This window comes from Brachypodium distachyon, chromosome 1, assembly GCF_000005505.3.
Source record: "Brachypodium distachyon strain Bd21 chromosome 1, Brachypodium_distachyon_v3.0, whole genome shotgun sequence".
Taxonomy (NCBI): Eukaryota; Viridiplantae; Streptophyta; class Magnoliopsida; order Poales; family Poaceae; genus Brachypodium; species Brachypodium distachyon.
In genome coordinates, this window is record NC_016131.3 from 1,776,843 (window position 1) to 1,800,245 (window position 23,403).

General features: G+C 45.5%; 5 protein-coding genes and 1 pseudogene across 7 annotated transcripts; 2 read left to right on the forward strand and 4 right to left on the reverse strand.

Moving 5' to 3' along the window:
* Window positions 1-132: 132 nt before the first annotated feature.
* Window positions 133-3,697, reverse strand: LOC100829269 (electron transfer flavoprotein subunit alpha, mitochondrial). Its single transcript, XM_003562911.4, has 8 exons — window positions 3,500-3,697; window positions 2,434-2,616; window positions 2,031-2,242; window positions 1,671-1,831; window positions 1,167-1,325; window positions 976-1,028; window positions 457-597; window positions 133-373 (listed from the first exon to the last, which is right to left on the reverse strand). Exons 1-8 carry the CDS (start codon window positions 3,593-3,595, stop codon window positions 296-298), a joined length of 1,083 nt encoding a protein of 360 aa, XP_003562959.1. The 5' UTR covers window positions 3,596-3,697; the 3' UTR covers window positions 133-295.
* Window positions 3,698-5,829: 2,132 nt separating this feature from the next.
* On the forward strand, window positions 5,830-6,626 carry LOC112269869. Its single transcript, XM_024457286.1, has one exon. The coding sequence runs from the start codon at window positions 5,938-5,940 to the stop codon at window positions 6,148-6,150; it is 213 nt and encodes a 70-aa protein (XP_024313054.1). The 5' UTR covers window positions 5,830-5,937; the 3' UTR covers window positions 6,151-6,626.
* A 1,859-nt stretch (window positions 6,627-8,485) lies between these two features.
* LOC106866867 lies at window positions 8,486-11,386 on the forward strand. 3 transcript variants are annotated; one of them, XM_014903161.2, is made up of 4 exons: window positions 8,486-8,633; window positions 10,290-10,546; window positions 10,692-10,859; window positions 10,933-11,386. In XM_014903161.2, exons 2-4 carry the CDS (start codon window positions 10,535-10,537, stop codon window positions 11,272-11,274), a joined length of 522 nt encoding a protein of 173 aa, XP_014758647.1. In that variant the 5' UTR covers window positions 8,486-8,633; window positions 10,290-10,534; the 3' UTR covers window positions 11,275-11,386. The 3 variants fall into 3 exon arrangements, with proteins under 3 accessions (XP_014758647.1, XP_024313053.1, XP_024313052.1); XM_024457285.1 differs by lacking the exon at window positions 8,486-8,633 and adding an exon at window positions 9,996-10,098 and having other exon boundaries at window positions 10,658-10,859; XM_024457284.1 differs by lacking the exon at window positions 8,486-8,633 and adding an exon at window positions 9,996-10,093 and having other exon boundaries at window positions 10,658-10,859.
* Window positions 9,020-9,967, reverse strand: LOC100834082 (glycine-rich protein 2). The gene has a single exon (XM_003562927.4). It carries the CDS (start codon window positions 9,875-9,877, stop codon window positions 9,266-9,268), a length of 612 nt encoding a protein of 203 aa, XP_003562975.1. The 5' UTR covers window positions 9,878-9,967; the 3' UTR covers window positions 9,020-9,265.
* A 361-nt stretch (window positions 11,387-11,747) lies between the features above and the next one.
* LOC100821752 lies at window positions 11,748-15,415 on the reverse strand (annotated as a pseudogene).
* Window positions 15,416-17,479: 2,064 nt separating this feature from the next.
* LOC100838449 (glycine-rich protein 2) lies at window positions 17,480-18,391 on the reverse strand. Its single transcript, XM_003562942.4, has one exon. It carries the CDS (start codon window positions 18,296-18,298, stop codon window positions 17,720-17,722), a length of 579 nt encoding a protein of 192 aa, XP_003562990.2. The 5' UTR covers window positions 18,299-18,391; the 3' UTR covers window positions 17,480-17,719.
* Between the last annotated feature and the right edge of the window lie 5,012 nt (window positions 18,392-23,403).

The window sequence follows — 23,403 nt, forward strand, 5'->3', positions numbered from 1 at the left end:
GTTGTTGCAGAATATGTAGATACACATAAAACTCACGGTCTATAAGAGCATTTTCCTTTCTTTCCTCCGTCCAACAAAAGATGTCTTAAATTTGTCAAAATTTGGATGTATTTAGACATGAATTAGTGTATAGATTGACAAATTTGGATGTATTTAGACATGAATTAGTGTATAGATGCATTCAGATTTAGTCAAAGTTGAGTTCTCAAAATAATGATTGCAAACACCTTTCCTCCACTCTTATTACAGTAATTGACAAGGAACACATATATACTGATTGATGTGCATTAGCTGCTTATTTCTTGTCTGGCATCTTCCTTAACAGTTCACCAAGGACTTGGAATAGATCACCAACGATCCCATAATCTGCAACCTGGACAACAGCAACAAAAACAGACAGTAAATATCTGGCTGTTGATCATCGAAGCGCAGCTCGGTCCGGGAGTGGAATAGAACCTGAAATATGGGTGCATCTGCGTCCTTGTTGACAGCCACGATAACCTTGGAATCTCTCATCCCTGCCAAGTGCTGTATCGCTCCCGATACTCCGAAAGCAATATAGAGCTCAGGAGCCACTATCTTACCAGTCTGGCCAACCTGAAGGGAAGTATTAAGGGTTTAACCAGACATTCTGTTACCATGACTTATGCCACATATTATTTTGTATTGGACTAGCTAGATGCAAGTGCGTTGCTACGGAATTTAAATGTGTGTGCCCTCATAATCCCCAATATGTGCTAAATAACAATTATCTCAAAATATGTCAGTCCAATCAACTATAACCAAAAGATGTGATATGTATATCTACCACAGAGAATGAGTGGCAATTGCGGTGATGTGCTAGCAACTTCGAGAGTAGTTTGGTGATGTGCTAGCAACTAAGATCTTTATAAGAGTAAAGATAAAGATGTATACATTTAGAACTCATTCAGTTACTATTTGGTTATACTACTCTGGTAGATTTGAGGAGCTTACTTGAAGTTCATTTGGCACATATCCTGCATCAACAGCAGCTCGGGTCGCACCCACTACAGAAAAAAATGTAACCAATCCAAATAAAAGCTGTGTACAGACTCAAGAGGACTGGATCACAGGTTTATAAATACCAACCACTAGCAATTTCTGTGGTAACAAGGTTCAATGGACAATTTAGTAAAAGCGCAAACCTGCTGCACCAAGTTTCTCAGCAAGCTGCTCCAACAATTTGAAATTCTCAGCACTTTTCAGACCTCTGCCTCCAGTGACTACCACACATGCATTTGCAAGATCTGGTCGTTCTGTATCTTGGGATGTAAGATTCACCCATGAAGATTTTCTTGAGCTTACTGCACATCAAAGAAAAGAGTTTTACAAATATGTGGCATAATTTTATATGGGTAAACTGTCATTATGAGTACCAAAAAAACACTAATTTCATCATAACATTTTTTAACACCAGACACAACCTGTACATCCACAAAAAAACCAAGCATGAACGCCTACTGAAGACTGACCTATACATCCACAAACCATAATAATTCCGTGGAAAAGACAATCTAGTAAACTCAATCAGTCCTTAGACTTAGATCAAGGTCCGAGAAACATATGTAGTGCGAAATGAACAAGAACAATTCCGTAAGGTGTAAAAGGGGGTGGATAATAGAAGAACATGGTGAGGAAATTAAACAAACCTTCATTGAGGAAAGAGAGATCAACCTGGGTAATGGGTGCAACTTTAGTTTCTGGCATAGACTCAGTAGTTGGAGAAAATGATGTTGACCTAATACTCATCATACAAGGATTCTCTCCAGTATATCGTACAGTGCAAAGTGCATTTCCAGCATAAATTGGCCTGAATACAAGAGCATGTCTTAAATCAAAATATTAAATTGCTATGAGATATAGCATTGAGTTGGCTATGTGAAAACATCAAGGCAGATGATGATTATACAAAGAATAAAAGCAAACACGCCCCCAGCATGCCCATGAATATTGTTGTCCATGCCATATCCAAACTGCTAAGAACAATAGAAAACAGTAGAATATCGAACCTCACAAAGACCCGTGGCTCGGATATGGCAGTGACGTCTGTAACAGGGGAGACATCTAGAAGAGCCGCAGCACGTGGAAGCAAATTCTTTCCGAATGACGTTGAAGAGGCTATAACATGAGAATATCCACCTTTCTGCTGAACAGAGCGGAGGAGCTCGGCCCAAGGTTCAGCTAACGGATGCGCAAATACATCTGAATCAGCGACAAGGACCTGCAACACAAGAGAACCAACTGATAAACAACAGAACATTTGCATCCATTCTCGCGAAGTTCTATTCCCCTTCTCTGAACTGAAATGCAGAACATAGCAAAGAAATATGCAGTTATGCAAACAGATATACAAGTTGACCAGTGCTCAAAGACTAACGCAGGGGAACGAGAGGTAGCTAGTAGTAACAATACCTCATTGACCAATGGATGGCTAGATGCAGCATGCTGAGCAGCCTTGTGCAGCGTTGGTCCGGATCCCCCTAGAAGAAGAGAAACCTTGTTCTCTTTGGCAATGGCCTCAGCAGCTGCCAATGCGCTCAGAGACGAGGGCTTCACGAGCCCACCTTCATGTTCCGCCACGACCAGTGTGCTCACCTAGAAGGGTAACACCATAGTTAAGCTGTGGGGCATATCGACAGAGAATGGAATCAAAACCTTGTCCAAGTCACTTATTCCACTTGCTAGAATCAGCGCCAGGAATTCAAACGGGAAGCAAATATTGCCTAGGATAAAGGCCAGTGGTGGATCCAGATTTCCAGCAGACCCAGGGCAGACTAATAAGGTAGGCAGCATTCAATTCAATATTCAGCATAATAAAGCATAAGGCAGGTTCAAATTGTCAAGTTCCATGTGGTACAACTGCCATAGCATAGAATGCAGTTCAGAGGCATAATGACAGGTATCTACAAGACGTAAACAACACAAATCTGTAAGAACTTGAACCTAGCACAAGTGGGAAGATAATTGGAAAAGGAACAAATTATACTCCCCGCTGAAGTCTAATGATAGCGTACGAAGCTTGTACAACGCTAACAATCAAATTTTACTTAGCACATGCAGACATGCTGCTATAGCTTTTAAGACAAATATAACGTGCACGACACTGAAAACTGACCAAAAGAAACACATGACGACACAAGCAGTTCGTTGCCCCGGGGTGGCTAGGCTGGCTACTAATTGATCCCCTTCATCGGCCCCCGCTCTCGCTAGCGCCGTGGAGTCCGCGGCCATGATCGCCCGCCGCTCGCTCCGTGGCGGGCATTTGCCCCGTGAAGGGGGCTCTCGCGATTTGGGGATTGGGGTCAGCGTCTCGGGGGAGAAGGAATTTCGGCCGGCGCAATGCCAAATCGACCGTGGAATCAAAAACCCTATTCTATCCAATGATGCGCCGATGCGGCGCCAATCGCAGCGAGTCCCCAGTATATTTGGGGCGAGTGAGCGTCGGGAGGAGGGAAGAGGGAAGGTAAAAAACACTCACGAGCCTGCGCAGCGACTCCCCGGCAAAGTATCGCGCGCCGCCGCCCGCTCTTCCCCGCCGAAGCGCTCCGGCCAGCAACGCCGCCGCCATGACCATGAGCTCCTCCCCCTGGCCCTTCTCTCTATCTACAGAGCAGAAATGCGCTGAGAGACGGAACTCGTCAGCGAGGGGAGAACTGAAGAGAGCAAACGAGAGAGAGAGAGAGAGAGAGAGAGCCGTGAAGTAAAGTCTCACTGCTAGAGTTGGATGAGAAACACGTGCCCGGAGTACGGTCGAGATCAAACTGCCACGTCTGATGGAAGCACTTTAATAATAGATGCTTGAAACTTCGTAATTTGCTTGGGCTCAAAATCAAAACATAGAAAAAATTGCAAAACTTAGAATTGTCGTAGGGCGGCAGTTGTCGTCTTAAGAAATTGGTCCAACTTCATTTCTATGGAAAAAAGAGGTTGGACCTAATGTTCATTTTTCTCCAAAAACAAAAAAATTCTATGAGATTTCTAAGGGATCATTTTGCTTGTTTCCTTTGAAACGAATGCATCTATAGTGAATTTTCTTATGGAATCCTGAATCCTTTGAGTTTCCCGTGAAATTCCTATGGAACGAATGAGGCCTTAGTCACAATCGTCTCAGGATTTGAATTTGCTCTGATGCCAGAGACGACGACACGCTATGAGGAATTGAGGATTGGTAGCTAGAGACAGGGTTTAGTCAAATTAAACTCATATAAACACATCACATCTAATCTTTTTCCATTAATTTAACTTGCATCCTGCTCTACTCATGACTAATAGGTTTTACATATGGATTACCACTGGTGGGCGAAAATCGAAAATAGCAACTTATGCCATACCATTTGAATCAAAAATCCATGGGGGTTGTTAACCATGGGTAAGATTGTCACCTTTGTAGGTTATGGAGAAGATGGATGCCGAGAGACCAGTTTTAGAAAGATGTTCTCTAGTTGTTGTTTTTTTTTGTAAACTCATGTGTTCGATCTTGGTGTGTGGTATTTTTCTTACAAATAAAAACATGGTTGTGTGCATCCGAGGATGCGAAGGCCAGGAGGTTCCTTCCCTTGAAAAGATAATACTTATTTAAAATTTCTCGGTCGTTTTCCGAAATTTTATTTCATTTTTGTAACTGTGTGTTCAGGCAAGATGCATTGGATGACATCTTTTTAAATAAAAATATGGTTGCGAGCATCCAGAGATGTACAGAGGTTTTCCCTTCCTTTTCGACAAAAAAAATACTTATCTGAAATTGTATAATAATGCACTTTTTCTATATTTTTGTCAAACTTTGAATTATTTTTAACTCAGGACTAGATCATAGTGGCATGTATATGACAAGGGTGAGGAATTTGGGAATCCAAAAATGACTATGAGCCCGGAGACAGCCGCCACAAACCTGTACTGCATCCATCAGGTGGCAAAATGCATTTGAAGTGTGCTATTACATAATTATCCCTCCCTCGATCCCAGAGATATTGGTTTGTGAGAGGTACCGCTTATCATTTATTCCCTCTGTCCCATAGTTCTTCTCGAAATATTATATGTATGTAAACGTATTTTTGAAAATAGATACATCTATTTTTGGTAAATTTGAGACAAAAAAAATTATGAGACGGATGGAGTACTATATTTATCTCCTTCAATGGTGATCATTTAGGCAAATGGTGATCTTATACTCCGTAACAAGTATCGTAGATTTAATACAACTAGAGGTGTAACATGGCGACCCTCAAGGTATCTTTTGACCCTTCTTAGTTCAAACAAATGAGCTAGTTTTTCAAAAAGTTATGTTATTTTAAATTTTTAGTTCATCTGATTAAACTAAAGAGGGTCAAAGGATACCTGAGGATCAAAAATTTACGGCTCGAAGTACAACTCTATACTAAATCCGCGACACATGAGCATGTGACAACTTTGTATAATTTTTCCCTCGCTGTCATCCTCAATCAGCAAATGCGCAAAAGCTGTTGGTGCCAGCCGGGGCCCGCCCAGCAGCTGCATGGTGGACAGCACGACGGCCATTTTTCGCCTCGCTGTCGCTACTCGCTAGCCTCCTATTATTATTCCCCACTCCACGAAAACAACATCCGCGAGAGCACTTTTCTAAGCAAAAAGAGGCTACCAAACGCAATTAGGCAACGACACAACATTTCCCTTTAAAAAAAGAAAAGATGCATGATCGATGCCGAGCCAAATTAAGCTTCTCGTACAATCCTCCATACTGTAATTACACGAGCTAATGGGGTTGGAATTTGCATCTTCGCTTTTATTTATGCCCGGCGCACCATGGCTCCTCGTTCCCGCCTATAAATACGGCCCCTCTGCCAAGCCTTGTGAAGGAAATCTGCCCACCGCTCGCTCATTCAGTCACTCTGCTTGCTTTTGCTAGGCCCTTTGCCTTCCTTCCTCCTCCTTTTCTTCGCCATGAAACCCCCTCACTTCACCGGGGAAGCGGCCGCCGGCGCCTCCTGGGCTCACGAGGTCAAGCAGGCCCTCCGTGACAAGCTCCGGTGGACTGTCGCCGCCGCCAGGCCCACGTCCGCCGTCGCCGTGGCGGGCGCCGGCGCCGGCGCCGGCGCCGCCGCCGAGGACCCCATCAGGAGAGTCATGTTCTTGGCTCCATGGGGTCACACATAAAAAAAAGAAAGAGAGAAGCAAGTGCTTGCATGCTTTGCGTTGCATGTCGTAATTGGCCGCCGCCCGGATCTGCAGTTAACACCTGAAACAAAACCATGGTAATCCTATATATATGGACCATGAACATGAACTCATCAAGGACTAAACACTAGATCGACACTTGTGTATATCTAGTTCATGTTGATCTCTTGGCATGGTGAGGAGATCTTGACAAGTTCATGTGTATATGGGTGCTGGGTTGAAGCGCAACAACTGCTAGCTGCAACTTAAACCTGTTTTGATTTCTTCTTTCCTCGCCAAGAGAGTATGTGTGTACTACCAAGAGCCTGTGAAAAGCTATGTAATTTATGAGCTAGTAAAACCCTTCCTCCTTGATCTGATCTTACATGCCCCGTTGTTTTTTGCCCAGTTGATTCTGTTCAGATATACATAGTGGAGTACTTGTGAAATATGCAGAGAAACCACGGTAAAAGCCATGTTGTTTGTGTGAAATACAATCGCTTGTTTCATGTCTTTTGATCTTGAAAAGGTTGTTGGGAACCAGCATGAAACATGCTCATGAAATTAAGACTGGTGATCTGAGGAGTTCAACCTGTTAATTAATTTAGAGGCAACTAATACAGAACAAGTAAGCACAAATAGAAATAAAGGCAGACGACTTTGAATTGGATTTCTCTGTTCCTGTAAACTAGTGGTCTGAGAATCCTGTTCTTGACAGGAACAAGAAAGAAAACAAAGGCAGCCTCCCACTTGCAAGTTGCAAAGGATAGGCCAAAACCCAGGGTGGGCCAATCCCCTTGCTTGCTTTCCAAAGCACCTTATCTTATCTCCAGATATCCACCAAGAAATTGACATTTGATATTAGCAAAAGATAAACAAACTGCATACTACATGACAAAGGTGATAGGCTTTGGTTCCAGCGTCCAGATTAAGACACCATATTATGGAGTGCTAGTGTTGTCTAGCTTGAGGCAACATCTACCAGAAACTAAATTTTTCAGGAGTCATGCTTTTCAGATGTCTCCTGCTCAGAAGGCAGAATCAGTTCAGAGATCTTGTGTTCAACCATTTTTGGTTCTAGATTTTAGCACAAATGATATGGTCTAGTTTTAATTACCAAGTAGCAGATCTGTATTTCGCCACGGCTTAGCAGATTCGTCGAAGGCGACAATAATTCACTTTGATACTACTATTGTCACCGAGTTTTTATCATACAACAAAAAGAAAGAGCTATGGATTTATTGTTTGGTATGATTTTTTTCTGGGTCATGACTTTTTACAAAAATCAGTTGGGTGCCATATGAATCTCCTGATCATAACACTTGTCCACCAACTGCGGAAAAAAAAAGGGAGCAAAATATCAGATGGCAGCAAAAGCTACACTTGTCTTAATGCCTTTACTGAAAACGATGGTTCAACTTCTACCCCTAGAGGGGTTCCAAAAGCCCGAAGTTTCCGGATACCGTGTCTCTTTCGCCTCTTTCAATCACAAGTTAAGCTAAAATGACATACTAGGCAACTTCTGCATAATCTTTGGAAACTTGTAAGAACAACAGTATAGATGTACTCTCTCTGTCTCTCTCTATCTGTTATCAGGAAAAATTACAGGATCTCTGAACTTTCAGACTAAAAGCAGAGCTTCATCGACAATTCAGAATGATGCATCTGGAGTTCCAGGCAAAGACAGATTCAGCGGAACAAAATTATCTTGGTGGCTAAAAGCAACCATTGCTAATCAAACATCACAATTTTCAGAAAGTGTGCAAACAGTTTATCTGCAAATCATGGAAGACATTCTGAATGATGCATCTGGAGTTCCAGGCAAAGACAGATTCAGCGGAACAAAATAATCTTGGTGGCTAAAAGCAACCATTGCTAATCAAACATCACAATTTTCAGAAAGTGTGCAAACAGTTTATCTGCAAATCATGAAGACATGGAACGGAACACGCGTACTAGGGAAATGTTTTGCACTGGAATGAAACCAGTCAAGAAAGTGCAAAACCTTTTCTCTGTGACCTGTCAACAGAATGTTTTGCACTGGAATGAAACTAGTCAAGAAAGAGCAAAACCTTAACTCTGTGACCTGTCAACAGAAACAGTACGCTTCAATAGCAGGGAATCTGAAGGGGTCAGGTTCCTCAGGTGGTTGATCAAAGAAGCACTGTGGCTCTTTAACATAAGGTACACGATACGCCGGCTCGGCATCTAAGATGGAGGGTGCCCGGCCGTTGGGGAAGAAGTTTGTGCAAGACTACTACTGCATATTTTCTGAAAATTGTGAGTATGCAGAACAGCAAGGTAATTTTGCTTCCAGAGCCATCATCTTGGGAGTATACAGAAGAAGAAAAGGATTAATTCCGAATCCGATCAACCTCCCAAATTGGCAATCACTGACCAAAGTTTGGGGGTTGCACTGCTAGGGCACAGATGCTACGGCTGCCATTGACATCTCCAGGACTCACCATTTGAGTCAGCCCCAGGTAAGGATATAATCTTACTGTATCAGAAAACAGCAGTATATCTGTATTCTCTCTGAGTATCAACAAAATTTACAGGATCCCTGAACTGGATTAAAGCAGCAACTTTCAGATTAAGCAGATTCAATTGAACAAAATTATCTTGGTTGTTCTCCTTGTAGAAGCAACCATTGCTAATCCAACTCACAATTTTCAGAAAAGCGTGCTAACACTGGGATTGAAGTCACATGGCTGGCAAAATTCCATATTATCATCATCAATTTATCGTCATACACTTGTATCACAATCTTCAGAAAGTGTGCTTACCTGACTCCGGAAACCCACCATTGAATCCATGCATGGAAGCTGCAAAGTCGGATCACAAATGTTGATCCCAAGAAGACCTGCCAAAGGCTAAAAACATGCTCGAAATTTTCTTATAGAATAATAGTTTTCGCTTTTGTCTCAAACAGGATAATGATTATACTTAGAACAGGAAACCATTCATACTGCCAGGATCCATCCACATGGGTTCACGTTCTTCCTACGAGCAGGACGGGGAACACTACGGATAATACTGGCATGACTTGCTGCAGAATCAAGACGGGGCAAAACGCAACACGGGAGACAGATCTGACGACGAGATGATGAAGCGCCTAGTTGGCCCTGTTGGTGCACTCCCTTGAGATATGGCCCTCCTCGCCACAGTTGTAGCAAGCACGGCCACCGCCGCCGCCGCCGCCACGTCCACCGTAGCCGCCGCCACCACCGCCGTAGCCTCCTCCACCCTGGCTGCAGTCCCTCGCCATGTGGCCCTCCTCGCCACAGGTGTAGCAACCACGGCCGCCACCGCCGCCGCTACGGCCGCCGTAGCCGCCTCCACCACCGCCGTAGCCGCCACCGCCGTAGCGGTCGCCTCCACCGTAGCCGCCGCCGCCGCCACCTCCGTAGCGGTCGCCGCCGCCGCCGCCGCCGCCGTAGCGCCCACCACCACCGCCTCCGCCGTAGCGGTCGCCGCCGCCGCCGCGTGAGCCGCCGGCGAGGGTTACGCCGCCAGGTCCGGTGACGTCGATGGCCTTGGTGCGGCCATCGTCGCCGGATCCGACGACGAACTCGACGGTGGCGCCTTCGTCGAGGCTGCGGAAGCCGTCGGACTTGATGGAGGACTGGTGGACGAAGAGATCCTCGCCGCCGTCCTCCGGGGAGATGAAGCCGAACCCCTTCTCGACGTTGAACCACTTCACGGTGCCCTTGACCCTCTCCGCCATCTCGCTTGACCCGCCGCCGGACGAGGAGAACCAAAACCCTAGAAACCCTAGATCGGTGTGGAGAGGAGGCGAGAGAGGGGTGCTGGCCGGCTGGGGTGTTTCTTTTATGGCGTACTCATTTTTTTGGTTGAAAGCCCACCATGGGTCATGGGCCTCATGGCGCAGTCTGGCCATAGTGACAAGCTCCAGCACTGGGCCAAAAGGCAAATTGATTTGGTATGGTAAATGTGATTACCGTATTGTTTTTTTTTTGCTATAAGTTTGGTTAAAAAGTTTGAAAGTCAAAAAAGTTACAGAAAATATCACAAAACCACAACCGTTACATCCATCTTATCACTTAACCACAACTTCTGGAACTTTTCTCCGAAAACCACAACCGAGCCTCCTAATTGCCTTTGGCTTCTGTTAACAGCGAAACTGACGTTCCTGGCCCACATGTAAGTGCTGACGGGGCAGCTGACGAGGCACCGGGCGAGCCAGACTCCGACCGGTCCGGTCGGTAGATAAGCCGGGCAATCCGCGAGCCCATTCTGCGCGCGAAAAGCAAGTATCATTTCCCTCCATTCGCGCCTTCACGGGCGGCGGCGGCGGCAGCTTGGAGCTCGCCGGTGGGAAGGAGCTCTTGCCCGCGAAGGAGCATGTCGGCGGAACACTGCAATGGATAATGAGGTGAGTCAACTCCATACATTTGGGGATTAGGGTTTGGTTGATTGGAATTTGAGGATTTTGGGATTAGGGTTCGCTTCATCCGCTTCGATTTGGGGGATTCGGTGCATGCAGAGTGGAATTGAAGGGGCTCACATACGAATTGCAGGGGAGTTGCCGCTTCTATGGCAAAGTTCCTATCGACATTGACAATGTGGAGTTCTGTGGTGTGGAGGTGGACACGAAGCTGAAGTGCCGCCATGGGTTGCAGCCAGTTCGTAGGGTTGCCTTTGAGGGCACTGATACAGGCCGACGCTTCATCAGTTGTTGTATTGAGGTAACACTCATTTGCAGTAAATGTATGCGTGTGTAGAAGAGGTTAATTGATTCCAATCTTGTTTGCTGCTTAGGATGCTGACAGGTGCGATTTCATCTGTTGGTATGAACCTGAATGGCCCATGACAATGAAGAATGCTCTTCAAGCTTTGTGGAAGAAGCTAGATGAGAAGGAGCAGAGTATGTACTGTGAGATTGATTCGTTGTTGAATCACATGTTATATGAGAAGTTGAAGGCAGAGAAAGAAAAAGAAGATGTGGAGACTGAAATAGCAGAAATTGTAGCTGAATTTGAGGAGAAGCTGCAGGTTATGAGGACAACTGTCGAGAAGAAGAACAAATGGTTCATGATTTCAGTTAGCTGCAATGTAGTGATGCTTGGAGTTTTAGCTTCTGTGTTTGCTCTCAAAACATGATGTGTAATCTGTGTTTGCTCTCAAATCATGATGTGTAATCTGTCACAATGAATGTGCACTCAATATGTTGGCTGTTGTTTATTATGAATGAATATCATCTGTTTGAATGCTTTTTGAATGAATATCATATGTTTGAATGAGTTTTGAATGGATATCATATGTTTGAATCTGCACAGTAAATTGAGGATGTGTGTAATGCTAGAATTGGGACGGAATGAAACACAGACTTGCTAGAATTTGGATAGAATGAAACACATCATGTCGATAACATGAACTGGATCTTAAAGTGCCATATAAGCTTGCCAAAATACACACATATTCAGTCGCTTGTACAGCCACACAACCTGGCCAAATGCATATACTCGGTCACTTCTACAGCCACACAACCTGGCCAAAATGCACACAGTCTCAGTCACTTCTACAGCCATAAGAGGTTCACAACAACATAACAAGTTCACAACTACCATAAGAGGTTACACAGCATTGTCATCAACTCTGAAAGAAGATTCTACCCCTGCAGTGAAGTACTCCATCATTCTTCCCCTTGGTTTTGTCACTCCTCCTCTTCCTCTAACAGCAGGCGTCTTTGCTGCCCTTGGAACTCTATCTGGTGCAGACCTGGGAGCTTCATATGCTGGCTCTGGAGTTGTGTAGCTTGGTTTTGGAGGTGGGTAGCTTGCTAATGGTGGTGGTGGTGTGTAGTTTGGTTCTGGAGATGGGTACCTTGCTAGAGGTGGTTCAGTGCTTACATCTCCTCCTGCTGAGCCTCCTTCATCTTCTTGCCTTCTTCTATTACTCTAATGACATGAAAAAGAAGTTAGTTATGCTTAGTGTTATATAAATGTGTATAATAGAAATCATTAAATTACCTGATGTTGTCTTTTCCTAATCTCCAGATCAGGCCTCAAAGGTTTGGAGCAGCTTGTGTACTTATGGCCTTGCAAGTGACAGTTGCTACAAGTGGAAGTTGTCATTCTCTCTTTTCCTACAGGTATCTTAGCTTTCTCATCTGCTCCTTTCCTTCTATTCTTCTTACTTCTACCAGGGTGGTTCAAGAAAATAGATGGATCAATATCAGGACTGGCTGTCTTGGTCCATGCATGCTTGCCAGGGACTGGATACACAAACAGCTTGTGTTCTTCTTTGTATAAAGGCATTTTGAAAAATGGGCTAACATAGTCTAGGTGACTTCTTACTTTGTAGATGGCAGCACAAGCATGCTTGCATGGCACTCCATTCAGGTCCCATCTTCTGCAGCCACATGTGTGAGCTAACAAGTTAACAGGATAACTATGATCTCCACTTCCTACCTGCCATATTCCTTGTCCAGCACACACTGGCCTGCATGGCCTTGATCTCTTTTTCTCCATCTCTAACTGTTCAACATACTTTGGACATATCTCCCAATTAGCTGTTGCAGCCCCCTCTCTCTTTTGGTTAAATCTGGCAATTAGTTTAGTCCTAATCCCTTCTATCATTGTTATAATAGGTTTATCTCTTAATGATATGATGAATTTGTTGAAAACCTCACATAAGTTGTTGACCACTAAATCAGTTTTACAATTGGTGTCCATAGCATGTCTACACCAGTGCTTAGTTAGTATCTTGTTCAACCATTCCCATGCAGCCTCATACTCATCTTTCAAAGCAGCCATAGCCTCATCAAAGTGGTGCTTAGTGTATGCATAACTAGCACTGTACATTAACTTCTTTAAGTCACCACCCTTAAACCCTGTTGTCTGATAATTCTGGTACAAATGCCTAAGACAATATCTTTGTTCACAATCAGGAAAAACTCTGTCTAAGGCTCCAAGCAGACCCTATTAATGTAATAAAGTATTTATGTCAGCCATACGAAACAATTTCAACTTTGAATTCATATTTCCTACATATGTATGTATGTAGCATACCTTGTGTCTATTAGACATGAAGGTCCATCTACCAAATGGGCCCGAATCACCACCAAGTGCATATTTGAGCTGTTCCAAGAACCAACACCAGCCAGGGGTATCCTCTTTGCCAACCACAGCAAAAGCCAAAGGAAACAAATTATTGTTTCCGTCCCTTCCTGAAGCTGCCAAGACTTGAGCCCCAGTGGTCAACTTGATAAAACACCCATCAACACATGATAATATACATTTTTTGTTATTTAACTATGAAATGTACCGGATAGTGTTTTAAACAATGGGACAATAGTTTAATGATTTACTTATGAAGGGCCTGCATCCATTTTTAAATCCTTCAATTTGTGCATTCAGGCAGTAGAACAGCCCATGAAACCTAGGATTGATAGCTGGCCTTGGTTGCATCATGGTGTGGACAATACACCTGCTGCCTGGATTGGTATCAAGGACAGTCTGGAGGTAATCTCTAATTCTCACATATTGCTCCTTGTGATTCCCTAACACCACCTCAACTGCCTTTGCTCTTGCCCTATAAGCTGTCAATTTTGACACTTCAACACCATAGTTTCTGATGGTCTTGTCAATCATTGCTGTTACTTTCCAATCTGGGTCACTCCTTATTGCCTCCTCATATATCTTGCTAAGCCAGCCACTAGTGACCCTTGATGTCTCCTAGTCTATTCCACAGGAATGATTCATTACAAGCTTTCTAATGCACACTGTCTTCTCATGTTTAATTTGTGAAGCTACCATATAGAATGGACATAATTTTTTCCTACAACGAACAATTACTCTATCTCTATCATTTCTGAGATACTTGTAGTCTCTAGCTTGTGCAATGTGCAAACCCTTTAGAGCACGTCTAAACTGATGGACATCAGTAAAGCACATGCCTAACATAATCTGATCATAAGGCTGCTTCCTAGCTTCATCATACCATACCCTAGGAGGTAACTTCTTGGCTCTACTCTTCTTCTTAAGTGGTTGCATCAGTGTAGCTACTTCAGCCTCATCATCATCACTAGATCCCAACTCTTCTTTGATGTTCAGATCATCATCAGACAATACAAATACTGGGACATCACTACTAGAACCTTGGGCTGATGCATCTCTCTTCTGTGTCCCAATTGTTGAAGCTTTCCTTTTCCTTCCTGTGCTGACAGATGCTTGAGTTTCTTGCACTGGAGCTTCAACATTAATTGGAACTGGATCTGGCAGAGGCACATCATCTGGTTCAGCAAACAAATCCTCATCTTCTATATCTCTTTCTACATGCAATTCAGGATCATCTTTCTCTCTCTAAATCTCTTGCATTTTCTCCAATGCCTCCAAGTCCACTATATTCCCACTGCCATCAGGTGCAAATGCTTCATCTGCACTGCTATCATCTGAAAGTACCGACATGCCCTCCTCATCAATGCTAGCAATGCCTTTCCCTTTGTCCTTCTGCAAATGCAAACTCTCTTTATTCACACTCTCTTGTGTGCCAACATCTGCTGCCTCAACAAACTCAGGTTATCTAGTTGGCTTAAAAGATCTCTTAGGCTTTGAAGGTGATGGCTTCAATTTGGGCTTCAAAGGAGATGTACATTTCCTAAAGATTGTCAAGGTGACTTTCTTGACAGCCTCATACTTCTTCACCATCTCTTCTACCTTCTCATTGCTATCTACCACCTCAAGCCCAGCAATGCCTTTGCTTTCTTGATTCATATAGTACATATATGAATCCCCAATGTATCCAAAGGTAGAAATCAAATTGAGCAAGTTCTGATATCTCAAATCTGTCCTGCCAATCCTTCGTTTAACCATGTCTAAGCCATCAAACAGCAGGTTGACATCCCAAACCTCATCGTCAAGCCTACGGCATTTGAATGAAAAAGTAGTCAATTCAGAGCACAAATAACAGAAACTCGCCCCAAAAAGTACACCTAATTCATGTCTAACCAAACCCTAACCTCTCAACCTCTATCAGGTCCCGATTTACCTAACCCTAGCTAATTCGTCACCATTGTCAAAATACTCCATGACGCAGCGATTATTCCCACAAATGCAATCCACCTAAATCCGCAACGAAAATCACCAAAAAAAAACGTCGATCATCCAAATCCCCCAACCCTTCCTCGCAAGCACATACCATCGCGAACAAATCAACCGACCCCAAGATGCGAGAGAATCAGGAAAGAGATCGACGGATCTTACCAAACCCCGTCGCCATAGTCGCTCCAGTTTATCGACATTGCCGCCGTAGATCTCCAGCAGCACGCCCGGCGACGCCCAACCCGTCGTCGTCGCCTACTCTGTCGCCTTTTCAGAGAGAGAGAGAGAGAGAGAGAGAGAGCGGGGAAGGAGGGGAATGGACTGGTTCGGTCGAACCAGATCCAAACCCAAATAAACCAGCCCGGTGCTCCGTCAGCACTTACACGTGGGCTAGGAACGTCAGTTTCGCTGTTAACAGAAGCCAAAGGCAATTGGAGGCTCGGTTGTGGTTTTCGGATAAAAATTCAAGAAGTTGTAATTAAATGATAAGATGGACGTAACGGTTATGACTTTGTGATATTTTCTCAAAAAGTTATACAACCTGTATTTCGGAACGAAGGGAGTGGTAATTTCTTGTCGATGTGCACTTGTTTGCTTATTTAGCTGTTGGTTCCTTTCGTTTTTTTCTTAAGACATACGGTTCAGCCTCTCATACTACTCGGGACAGAGGTAGCAGCTGATAATAAAGCTCTTTATTTAGACAGATATATAAACATATTGCTGGAATATATCATTGAAGAAACACGTTCCACTACACCATGTGAAATGTTCATAACAAAGTTCACGCAAAATTGTTCCCTGTGACGACTGACCAGACACACACATAGACTTCGCCCCACGCGGGCTTGGATAATACCCCGTTGAGCGGCCCATTTCGCTCCCCGCCTGCTGGTGCCCACAGCCCACTGTCCGCGCGTCTTGAAGAAAACCGACGAGCCACAACCAGGCTGCCAGCCATGACCCACTGTCTTACGGCTCAAATTCTCGATTCACCGCCGCCGTGGGTTCAGCCTGAACCTTGAACACTAATAAGTAGTATCTCCTTGCTCTCAAAAAAAAAAAGCAATATCTCCTGACAATATAGTACTCCTTCCTCTGTTCCATATTAATCCTCTGTTCCATATCAAGTGACTTTTTATTACATGTATCTAATTTAGACATTTTTTAGGCATAGATACATCCGCATATTACATGTATCTCCTTGCTCTCTCTCTCTGTCGGGAAGAATTACAGGATCTCTGAACTTTCAGATTAAAAGCAGAGCTTCGATGCATCTGGAGTTCCAGGCAAAGACAGATTCAGCTGAACAAAATATCTTGGTGGCTAAAAGCAACCATTGCTAATCAAACATCACAATTTTCAGACAGTGTGCAAACAGTTTATCTGCAAATGATGGAGACATGAAACCGAACAAGCATATAGGGAAATGTTTTTGCACTGGAATGAAAACAGTCAAGAAAGAGCAAAACCTTTTCTCTGTGACCTGTCAAAGTTTTGAACTGGAATGAAACCAGTCAAGAAAGAGCAAAACCTTTCTCTGTGACCTGTCAACAGAAACAGTATGTTTCAATTGCAGGGAATCTGACCCCTTCAGATTCCTCAGGTGGTTGATCAATGAAGCATTGTGGCTCTTTGCCTCAAGGTACACGATACGCTGGCTGAGCACAGAAGATGGAGGGTGCCTGACCCTTGAGGAAAAAGCTGGTGCAAGACATCTACTGCATATTTTCTGAAAATTGTGAGTATGCAGAACAGCAAGGTAATTGAGCTTCCAGAGCCATCATCTTCGGAGTATACAGAAGAAGAAAAGGATTAATTCCAAACTTCTGATCGACCTCCCAGGCGATCGCTGACCAAAGTTTGGGGTTGCATTGTGAGGGCACTGTTACTAAGGCTGCCATTGATATTTCAAGGACTCACCATTTGAGTCAGCCCAGGTAAGGATATAATCTTACTGTATCAGAAAACAGCAGTGTATCTGTGTATCAACAAAATTTACAGGATCTCTGAACAGTATTAATGCAGCAACTTTCAGATTATGCAGATTCAGTTGAACAAAATCAAACATCACAATTTTCAGAAAAGTGTGCTAACACTGGGATTCAAGTCACATGGCTGGCAAAATTCCATATCATCATCATCATACACTCGCAGTTATCACAATCTTCGGAAAGTGTGCTTACCTGACTCGGCAAACCCACCAGTGAATCCATGCATGGAAGCTGCAAGTCGGATCACAAATGTTGATCCCAAGAAGACATGCCGAAGGCTAAAAACTTGCTCGAAATTTACTTTTAGAATATAGTTTTTGCTTCTGTCTCAAACAGGATAATGAAATTACTTAGAACAGGAAATCACTCATACTCCCAAGGATCCATCCACATTACTTCACGTTCGAGCAGGACGGGGAACACTACAGATAAGACTGGCATGACTTGCTGCAGAATCAAGACGGGGCAAAACGAAACACGGGAGACAGATCTGACGACGAGATGATGAAGCGCCTAGTTGGCCCTGTTGGGGCACTCCCTTGAGATATGGCCCTCCTCCCCACAGTTGTAGCAAGCACGGCCACCGCCGCCGCCGCCGCCGCCACGTCCACCGTAGCCGCCGCCGCCGCCGCCACCGCCACCGCCGTAGCCTCCTCCACCCTGGCTGCAGTCCCTCGCCATGTGTCCCTCCTCGCCACAGGTGTAGCAACCACGGCCGCCACCGCCGCCGCCGCCGCCGTATCGGTCGCCGCCTCCGTAGCCGCCGCCACCCCCACCGTAGCGGTCGCCGCCGCCGCCGCCGTAGCGCCCACCACCACCGCCTCCGCCGTAGCGGTCGCCGCCGCCGCCGCGTGAGCCGCCGGCGAGGGTGGCGCCGCCAGGGCCGGTGACGTCGATGGCCTTGGTGCGGCCATCGTCACCGGATCCCACAACGAACTCGACGGTGGCGCCTTCGTCGAGGCTGCGGAAGCCGTCGGACTTGATGGAGGACTGGTGGACGAAGAGGTCCTCGCCGCCATCTTCCGGGGTGATGAAGCCGAACCCCTTCTCGACGTTGAACCACTTCACGGTCCCCTTGACCCTCTCCGCCATCTTGCTTGACCCGCCGCCGTACGAGGAGAACCAAAACCCTAGAAACCCTAGATCGGTGTGGAGAGGAGGCGAGAGAGGGGGGTCTGGGGACCTGGGGTGTTTCTTTTATGGCGTACTCATTTTTTGGGTTGAAAGCCCATCATGGGTCATGGGCCTCATGGCTCAGTCTGGCCACCATAGTGATAAGCTCCACTACTGGGCCAGGCCCACCCGACAGTTCAAAGCGTGTATTGAAATTTCGGCAAACACACAAGAACGTGAAGGAAAAAAAAACTTTTCACTATTGAAATATGTTCCACAGCCTGTAACAAGAACGTGCCCAATTCATATGAGATCAACGCAAAGATGGGTGCCAGCGAAGAGGGGTTAAAATACGCCAATCTATATGCACGTACAGGACATGCACCAACAGCCGAGATATTGCACGACTGACACTGGACAGACTGAGGTTGCCATCAACAATCCACTACCAAATCAAGCGCCGAACAAGTCTGGTATGTAGAAGGAAAAAATGCTGAGGAAGAAGTTGCTGAAAAAGAAGAGATGGGCTGCGGCTTCACGGGCGGCCGGAAGCTTTCTGAAGGCAAAGGAATCGATCCTAGGAAGAAATGGGAGTACGCGGAAGAGGACATACAGCTGCCGATAGAGGAGAAAGAAGCAGAAGAGCAGCAGAACCATGAGGTGCTCCCAGATGAGGTGGAGGCACCTACTGCCAAGAAGACGAAGCACACAGGAGATGGGACACAGAGGACAGTTGAGGAGGATGGGAGTGCGACCAGCCTTGGGGCCGCTGGCAAACTGACGGAGCTCGATGAGCTCCGTCAGGAGCCATGAATTTTCTGGCCTGGAACTGTCGTGGAGGGGGGAATACCACGACAGTTCGTGAGCTGGTACGTTTTTCCCAGAAATTGCAGCTGCAGTTAGTGTTTTTGTGTGAGACGAGGCAGAATAAAGATAAAGTTAGTCGTCGCCTCCGTAATCGTTTAGGTTTGTCGGGTTTTGCTGGAGTTGATAGTGCGGGTACAAGTGGGGGTCTGGCACTGTTTTGGCATGAGCAGTTCGATGTCGATGTTATTTCCCTGAATAAAAACTTTATTGATGTTTATATCCGTGTCTCCTCGGATGCTCCTCAGTGGAGGCTGTCTTGTATATATGGTGAGCCACGGACTGAGAATAGAGGTCAGATCTGGGCTGAGCTGTTTAATATGCGAAGTAAATTTGCCCTACCGTGGTTGGTCATGGGGGATTTCAATGAGGCTTTTTGGCAATGTGAACATCTGTCAGCGTGTCCGCGTCCTGAACAGCAAATGAGGGCCTTCAGAGATACACTGTATAATTGTGGTCTGATGGATCTGGGGTACTCCGGTGTACCGTCACGTATGACAATAGAAGATCCGGAACCAGGAATGTCAAGGTGAGACTTGACCGAGCTGTGGCGGATGATGAGTGGAGGGACATGTTTGGTCAGGCCAGGATTGAACATCTGATTTCCCTGTGCTCGGATCACAACCCGATCCTTGTCAGAGTGGTAGAGGATAGAGCCATGGGGCCTAGGAAATTAAGCAGACATTACGAGCTTTTTTGAGAAAGAGCTGCGGAGCTACCGGAACTAATTTCTGAGGCCTGGAGGGAGACGCAGGCGGCAGGTGATTTGGGCAGGATTTTTTCCGGGCTTGAAGAGATTATGAGGAAACTGCAGTCGTGGAGTAAAGGCAAATTTGGTAACATTACAAAGGAGCTGGACACCGAGAGGGACAGAATGTCACAGTTGTATCTGAACAATGCTGATTAGAGAGATCAGGAAGGTCAATGACCGTATCAATGAGCTTCTCTACCAAGAGGAACTGCTGTGGATGCAGAGGTCACGCATCGACTGGATTAAAGCGGGTGATCGAAATACCAAATTCTTTCACCAAAAAGCTGTTTGGAGAGCTAAAAAGAATAAAATTGGGAAATTATGCGATGAGAACAATAACTGGGTTGAGGACACGCCTACGCTGGAGAAGATGACCACGGATTATTTTCGAAATATTTTTACCAAGGACCAGAGTTTAGACCCAAGACCGATTGTTGAATAAAATCTCAGAGGATATGAACAAGCAGATGTGCAAGGAGTTCACAAGGAAGGAAATTGGGGATGCTTTGTTTCAAATTGGGCCGCTTAAAGCGCCGGGGCCGGACAGTTTCCCAGCCAGGTTCTATCAACGTAATTGAGCTGTCCTTGAGGAGGACGTGGTCCAGGCTGTGTTGGGCTTCTTTAGTTCTGGCCAGATGCCGAAGGGAGTAAACAACACTTCTATTGTGTCAATTCCAAAGGTTGCCCAGCCAAAAACCCTGAAGGATTTTCGGCCCCTCTCACTTTGCTCAGTGTTGTACAAAATTGTGGCCAAATGTCTGGTCAACAGATGGAGGCCGCTGTTGGATGAGATAATATCGGAGAATCAGAGTGCCTTTGTGCCGGGACGCCTTATCACAGACAATGCTTTGATCGCCTTTGAGTGCTTCCATTTTATCGAGCATAGTAATAACCAGAATAACCAATTTTGTGCGTACAAATTGGACCTGTCGAAGGCCTATGACAGGGTTGATTGGGATTTCCTCCGTCTAACACTGGACAAGGTGGGTTTTGCAAAGAAATGGATTGATTGGATTGTGGCTTGCGTCACAACAGTTAATTATTCTGTCAAGTTTAACGGCGTGCTCCTGGAGGCGTTCACGCCCACCCGGGGACTGAGACAAGGGGACCCACTTTCTCCTTTCTTGTTCCTGTTTGTGGCTGATGGCCTTTCGGCGATCCTGAAAAGGGAAGCTAGACTGAATAATATTACGCTGCTGAAGATTTGCAGAAGTGCGTCTGTCACATCTTCTTTTCGCCGATGATACTCTGCTCTTTTTTAAGGCGGAGGCCGAACAAGCAAGGACAGTGCAGCAAGTTCTCAACAGCTATGCTTGCGGCACTGGACAACTGATTAATTTCTCTAAATGCTCCTTGCTGTTTGGGAAAGAGTGTGATGCGGGCACAATTCAGGAGGTTAAGAATATACTCCAAGTGGATCAAGAGGGATTCGAGGCCAAGTACCTGGGGTTGCCAACTCCAGAAGGGAGAATGAATAAGTTAAAGTTCCAGAGTTTGCAAGAGAAGCTTAGTAAAAAGGTGTTGCAATGGGGTGACAATAGACTCTCGCAGGGTGGGAAAGAGGTGATGATCAAAGCGGTAGCACAAGCCATTCCTACGTACGTCATGGGGTTGTTCAAGTTGCCTGCGGGTCTATGTGAAGACCTAACAAAGATTATCAGGGATTTGTGGTGGGGAGCGTGAAGGGGCGTGTAGAGATAAACAAAAACTTTTCCTACGCGAACTCCCAAGATCTAGCCGAGGTAGAAGGCCACGAGGATTACCACTAGAAGCGTAGTTTCGGATTATCGATGCGGCGCCTTGATGCAGTGCAGTCCCTCGATCCGATCCAGCCGATCCAATCCCGCGATCGTCGAAGTGCTGAACGTACAGCACCTCTGCCGGTATCCACACGTGCGAGGAGGAGCTCCGGCGGCGGACTGCTAGGTCCGGTGCGACGGTTGGACTGAATGGGGCTAGGGTTCTCAACGCATGAGAGTGGAAAAACCGTGCCCCTTAGGCATCCCACGCCCCTACTTATATACCGAGTGGAAGTGGGCTCCAGCACTTGTGGCCCATCCACTCTGCGAGTCCAACTCGCATTGTCAGCCCAATTCCAGTTCGGGTCTAACCCGACCAAATACTTGCTCCCGCACGTAAGTGTGTGACCCCGCAGGCTCATGGCGACTTGGACACGATTGGAGTCCGACTCTCAATCGATCAATCGGTAGCGGCTCCTAGCAGAACGTGCCGACTCCCAAGTACCATCGAGTCATGATGACGTACCTTCCAATGTGACATACGTCTTAGTCCCTTTTGCCTCACGATATACCTTGTCAAACTATAGGCGATTAATCGTCATCCCTTTAATAGTTCAACTCTCTTCTCGATCTGTGATATACGATTCATCCGACTAACTCTTAGTCGATCGACCCGGTTAACAGTTAACCAAGTCGCGCATGGCCATGCTTCCCGAATCATATCACTCGAGAGGGCCCAAAGAATATCTCTCCAGTCGGAGGGGCAAAATCCCATCTTGGTTATCCACATCACACAGCTTGATTCTCAGTCAACCCGAACTCTGCCTTTATAACTGCCCTGTTACGGAACAACGTTTGACAGAACCTAAGTTGGTGATCCACAACTCGGATTGTGCGATAACCTCAGGTCTAAGGATTACATTGATTGAGACATGCAAATGACGACCTACTCGTTGCATCTCAATATGGGTCAGTCCGACTCGCTAAACTCTTTAGCCGAGTCCGTGTAAGCTGGAATGACATCACCATGCCCATGACAAGTGGAACCGAGTCATCAGCCAACTTTCACATTAGTCTAGGTTATGTGTCCAGCACAACCACAATGACGTAGGACAATTTAGTATGAACAACATGAATACATAGTTCCACAATCAAATCACATATTCAATGATACATATCAGATGTTCAAACAAGGACAACTCAATAATATTTATGAATACATTGGGAATTACATCATACATGATTGCCTCTAGAGCATATTCCCAACAGAGCGGAGCATGGGAAAAGGAAAACCCATTGGGTGGCTTGGGACGCCCTGCTCTGGCCAAAGAATATGGGAGGGCTGGGCTTTAGAGACATGGAAACTTTTAACCAAGCACACCTGGCCATGCAAGCGTGGCGTTTGATTGATAAGCCCGAGTCCTTTTGTGCTAGAGTTCTGAAATCTAAGTCTCATGGATCGCTGGTGGATACCGTCTTCACTGGGAACGCTTCTTCCTCTTGGCAAGCGATCGAGCATGGCCTCGAACTGATTAAGAATGGTGTCATTTGGAGAATAGGTAACAGGCAGAGTGTGCACATTTGGAGAGATCCATGGATCCCGCGTGATTATGGCAGACGTCCAATAACACCAAAGATAAATTGCCGACTCAAATGGGTTTCTGAACTGATGACCCCTGACGGCAATTGGAACATGGAGATTTTGACTACTTTCTTTCCCCCGGTGGATA

What these genes read in the sequence shown, in the direction of transcription:
- LOC100829269 (XM_003562911.4), bottom strand. Translation starts at nt 3,595, where the DNA reads ATGGTCATGGCGGCGGCGTTGCTGGCCGGAGCGCTTCGGCGGGGAAGA. An exon ending in GAGCCACGGGTCTTTGTGAG is followed by an intron (nt 1,832 to 2,030) that starts GTTCGATATTCT and finishes TCTTGTATTCAG; the next exon opens with GCCAATTTATGCTGGAAATG. An exon ending in TGAGAAACTTGGTGCAGCAG is followed by an intron (nt 1,029 to 1,166) that starts GTTTGCGCTTTT and finishes TTTTTTCTGTAG; the next exon opens with TGGGTGCGACCCGAGCTGCT.
- LOC100838449 (XM_003562942.4), bottom strand. Translation starts at nt 18,298, where the DNA reads ATGGCGGAGAGGGTCAAGGGGACCGTGAAGTGGTTCAACGTCGAGAAG.
- LOC106866867 (XM_024457285.1), top strand. An exon ending in TCATCAGTTGTTGTATTGAG is followed by an intron (nt 10,860 to 10,932) that starts GTAACACTCATT and finishes TTTGCTGCTTAG; the next exon opens with GATGCTGACAGGTGCGATTT.
- LOC100834082 (XM_003562927.4), bottom strand. Translation starts at nt 9,877, where the DNA reads ATGGCGGAGAGGGTCAAGGGCACCGTGAAGTGGTTCAACGTCGAGAAG.
- LOC112269869 (XM_024457286.1), top strand. Translation starts at nt 5,938, where the DNA reads ATGAAACCCCCTCACTTCACCGGGGAAGCGGCCGCCGGCGCCTCCTGG.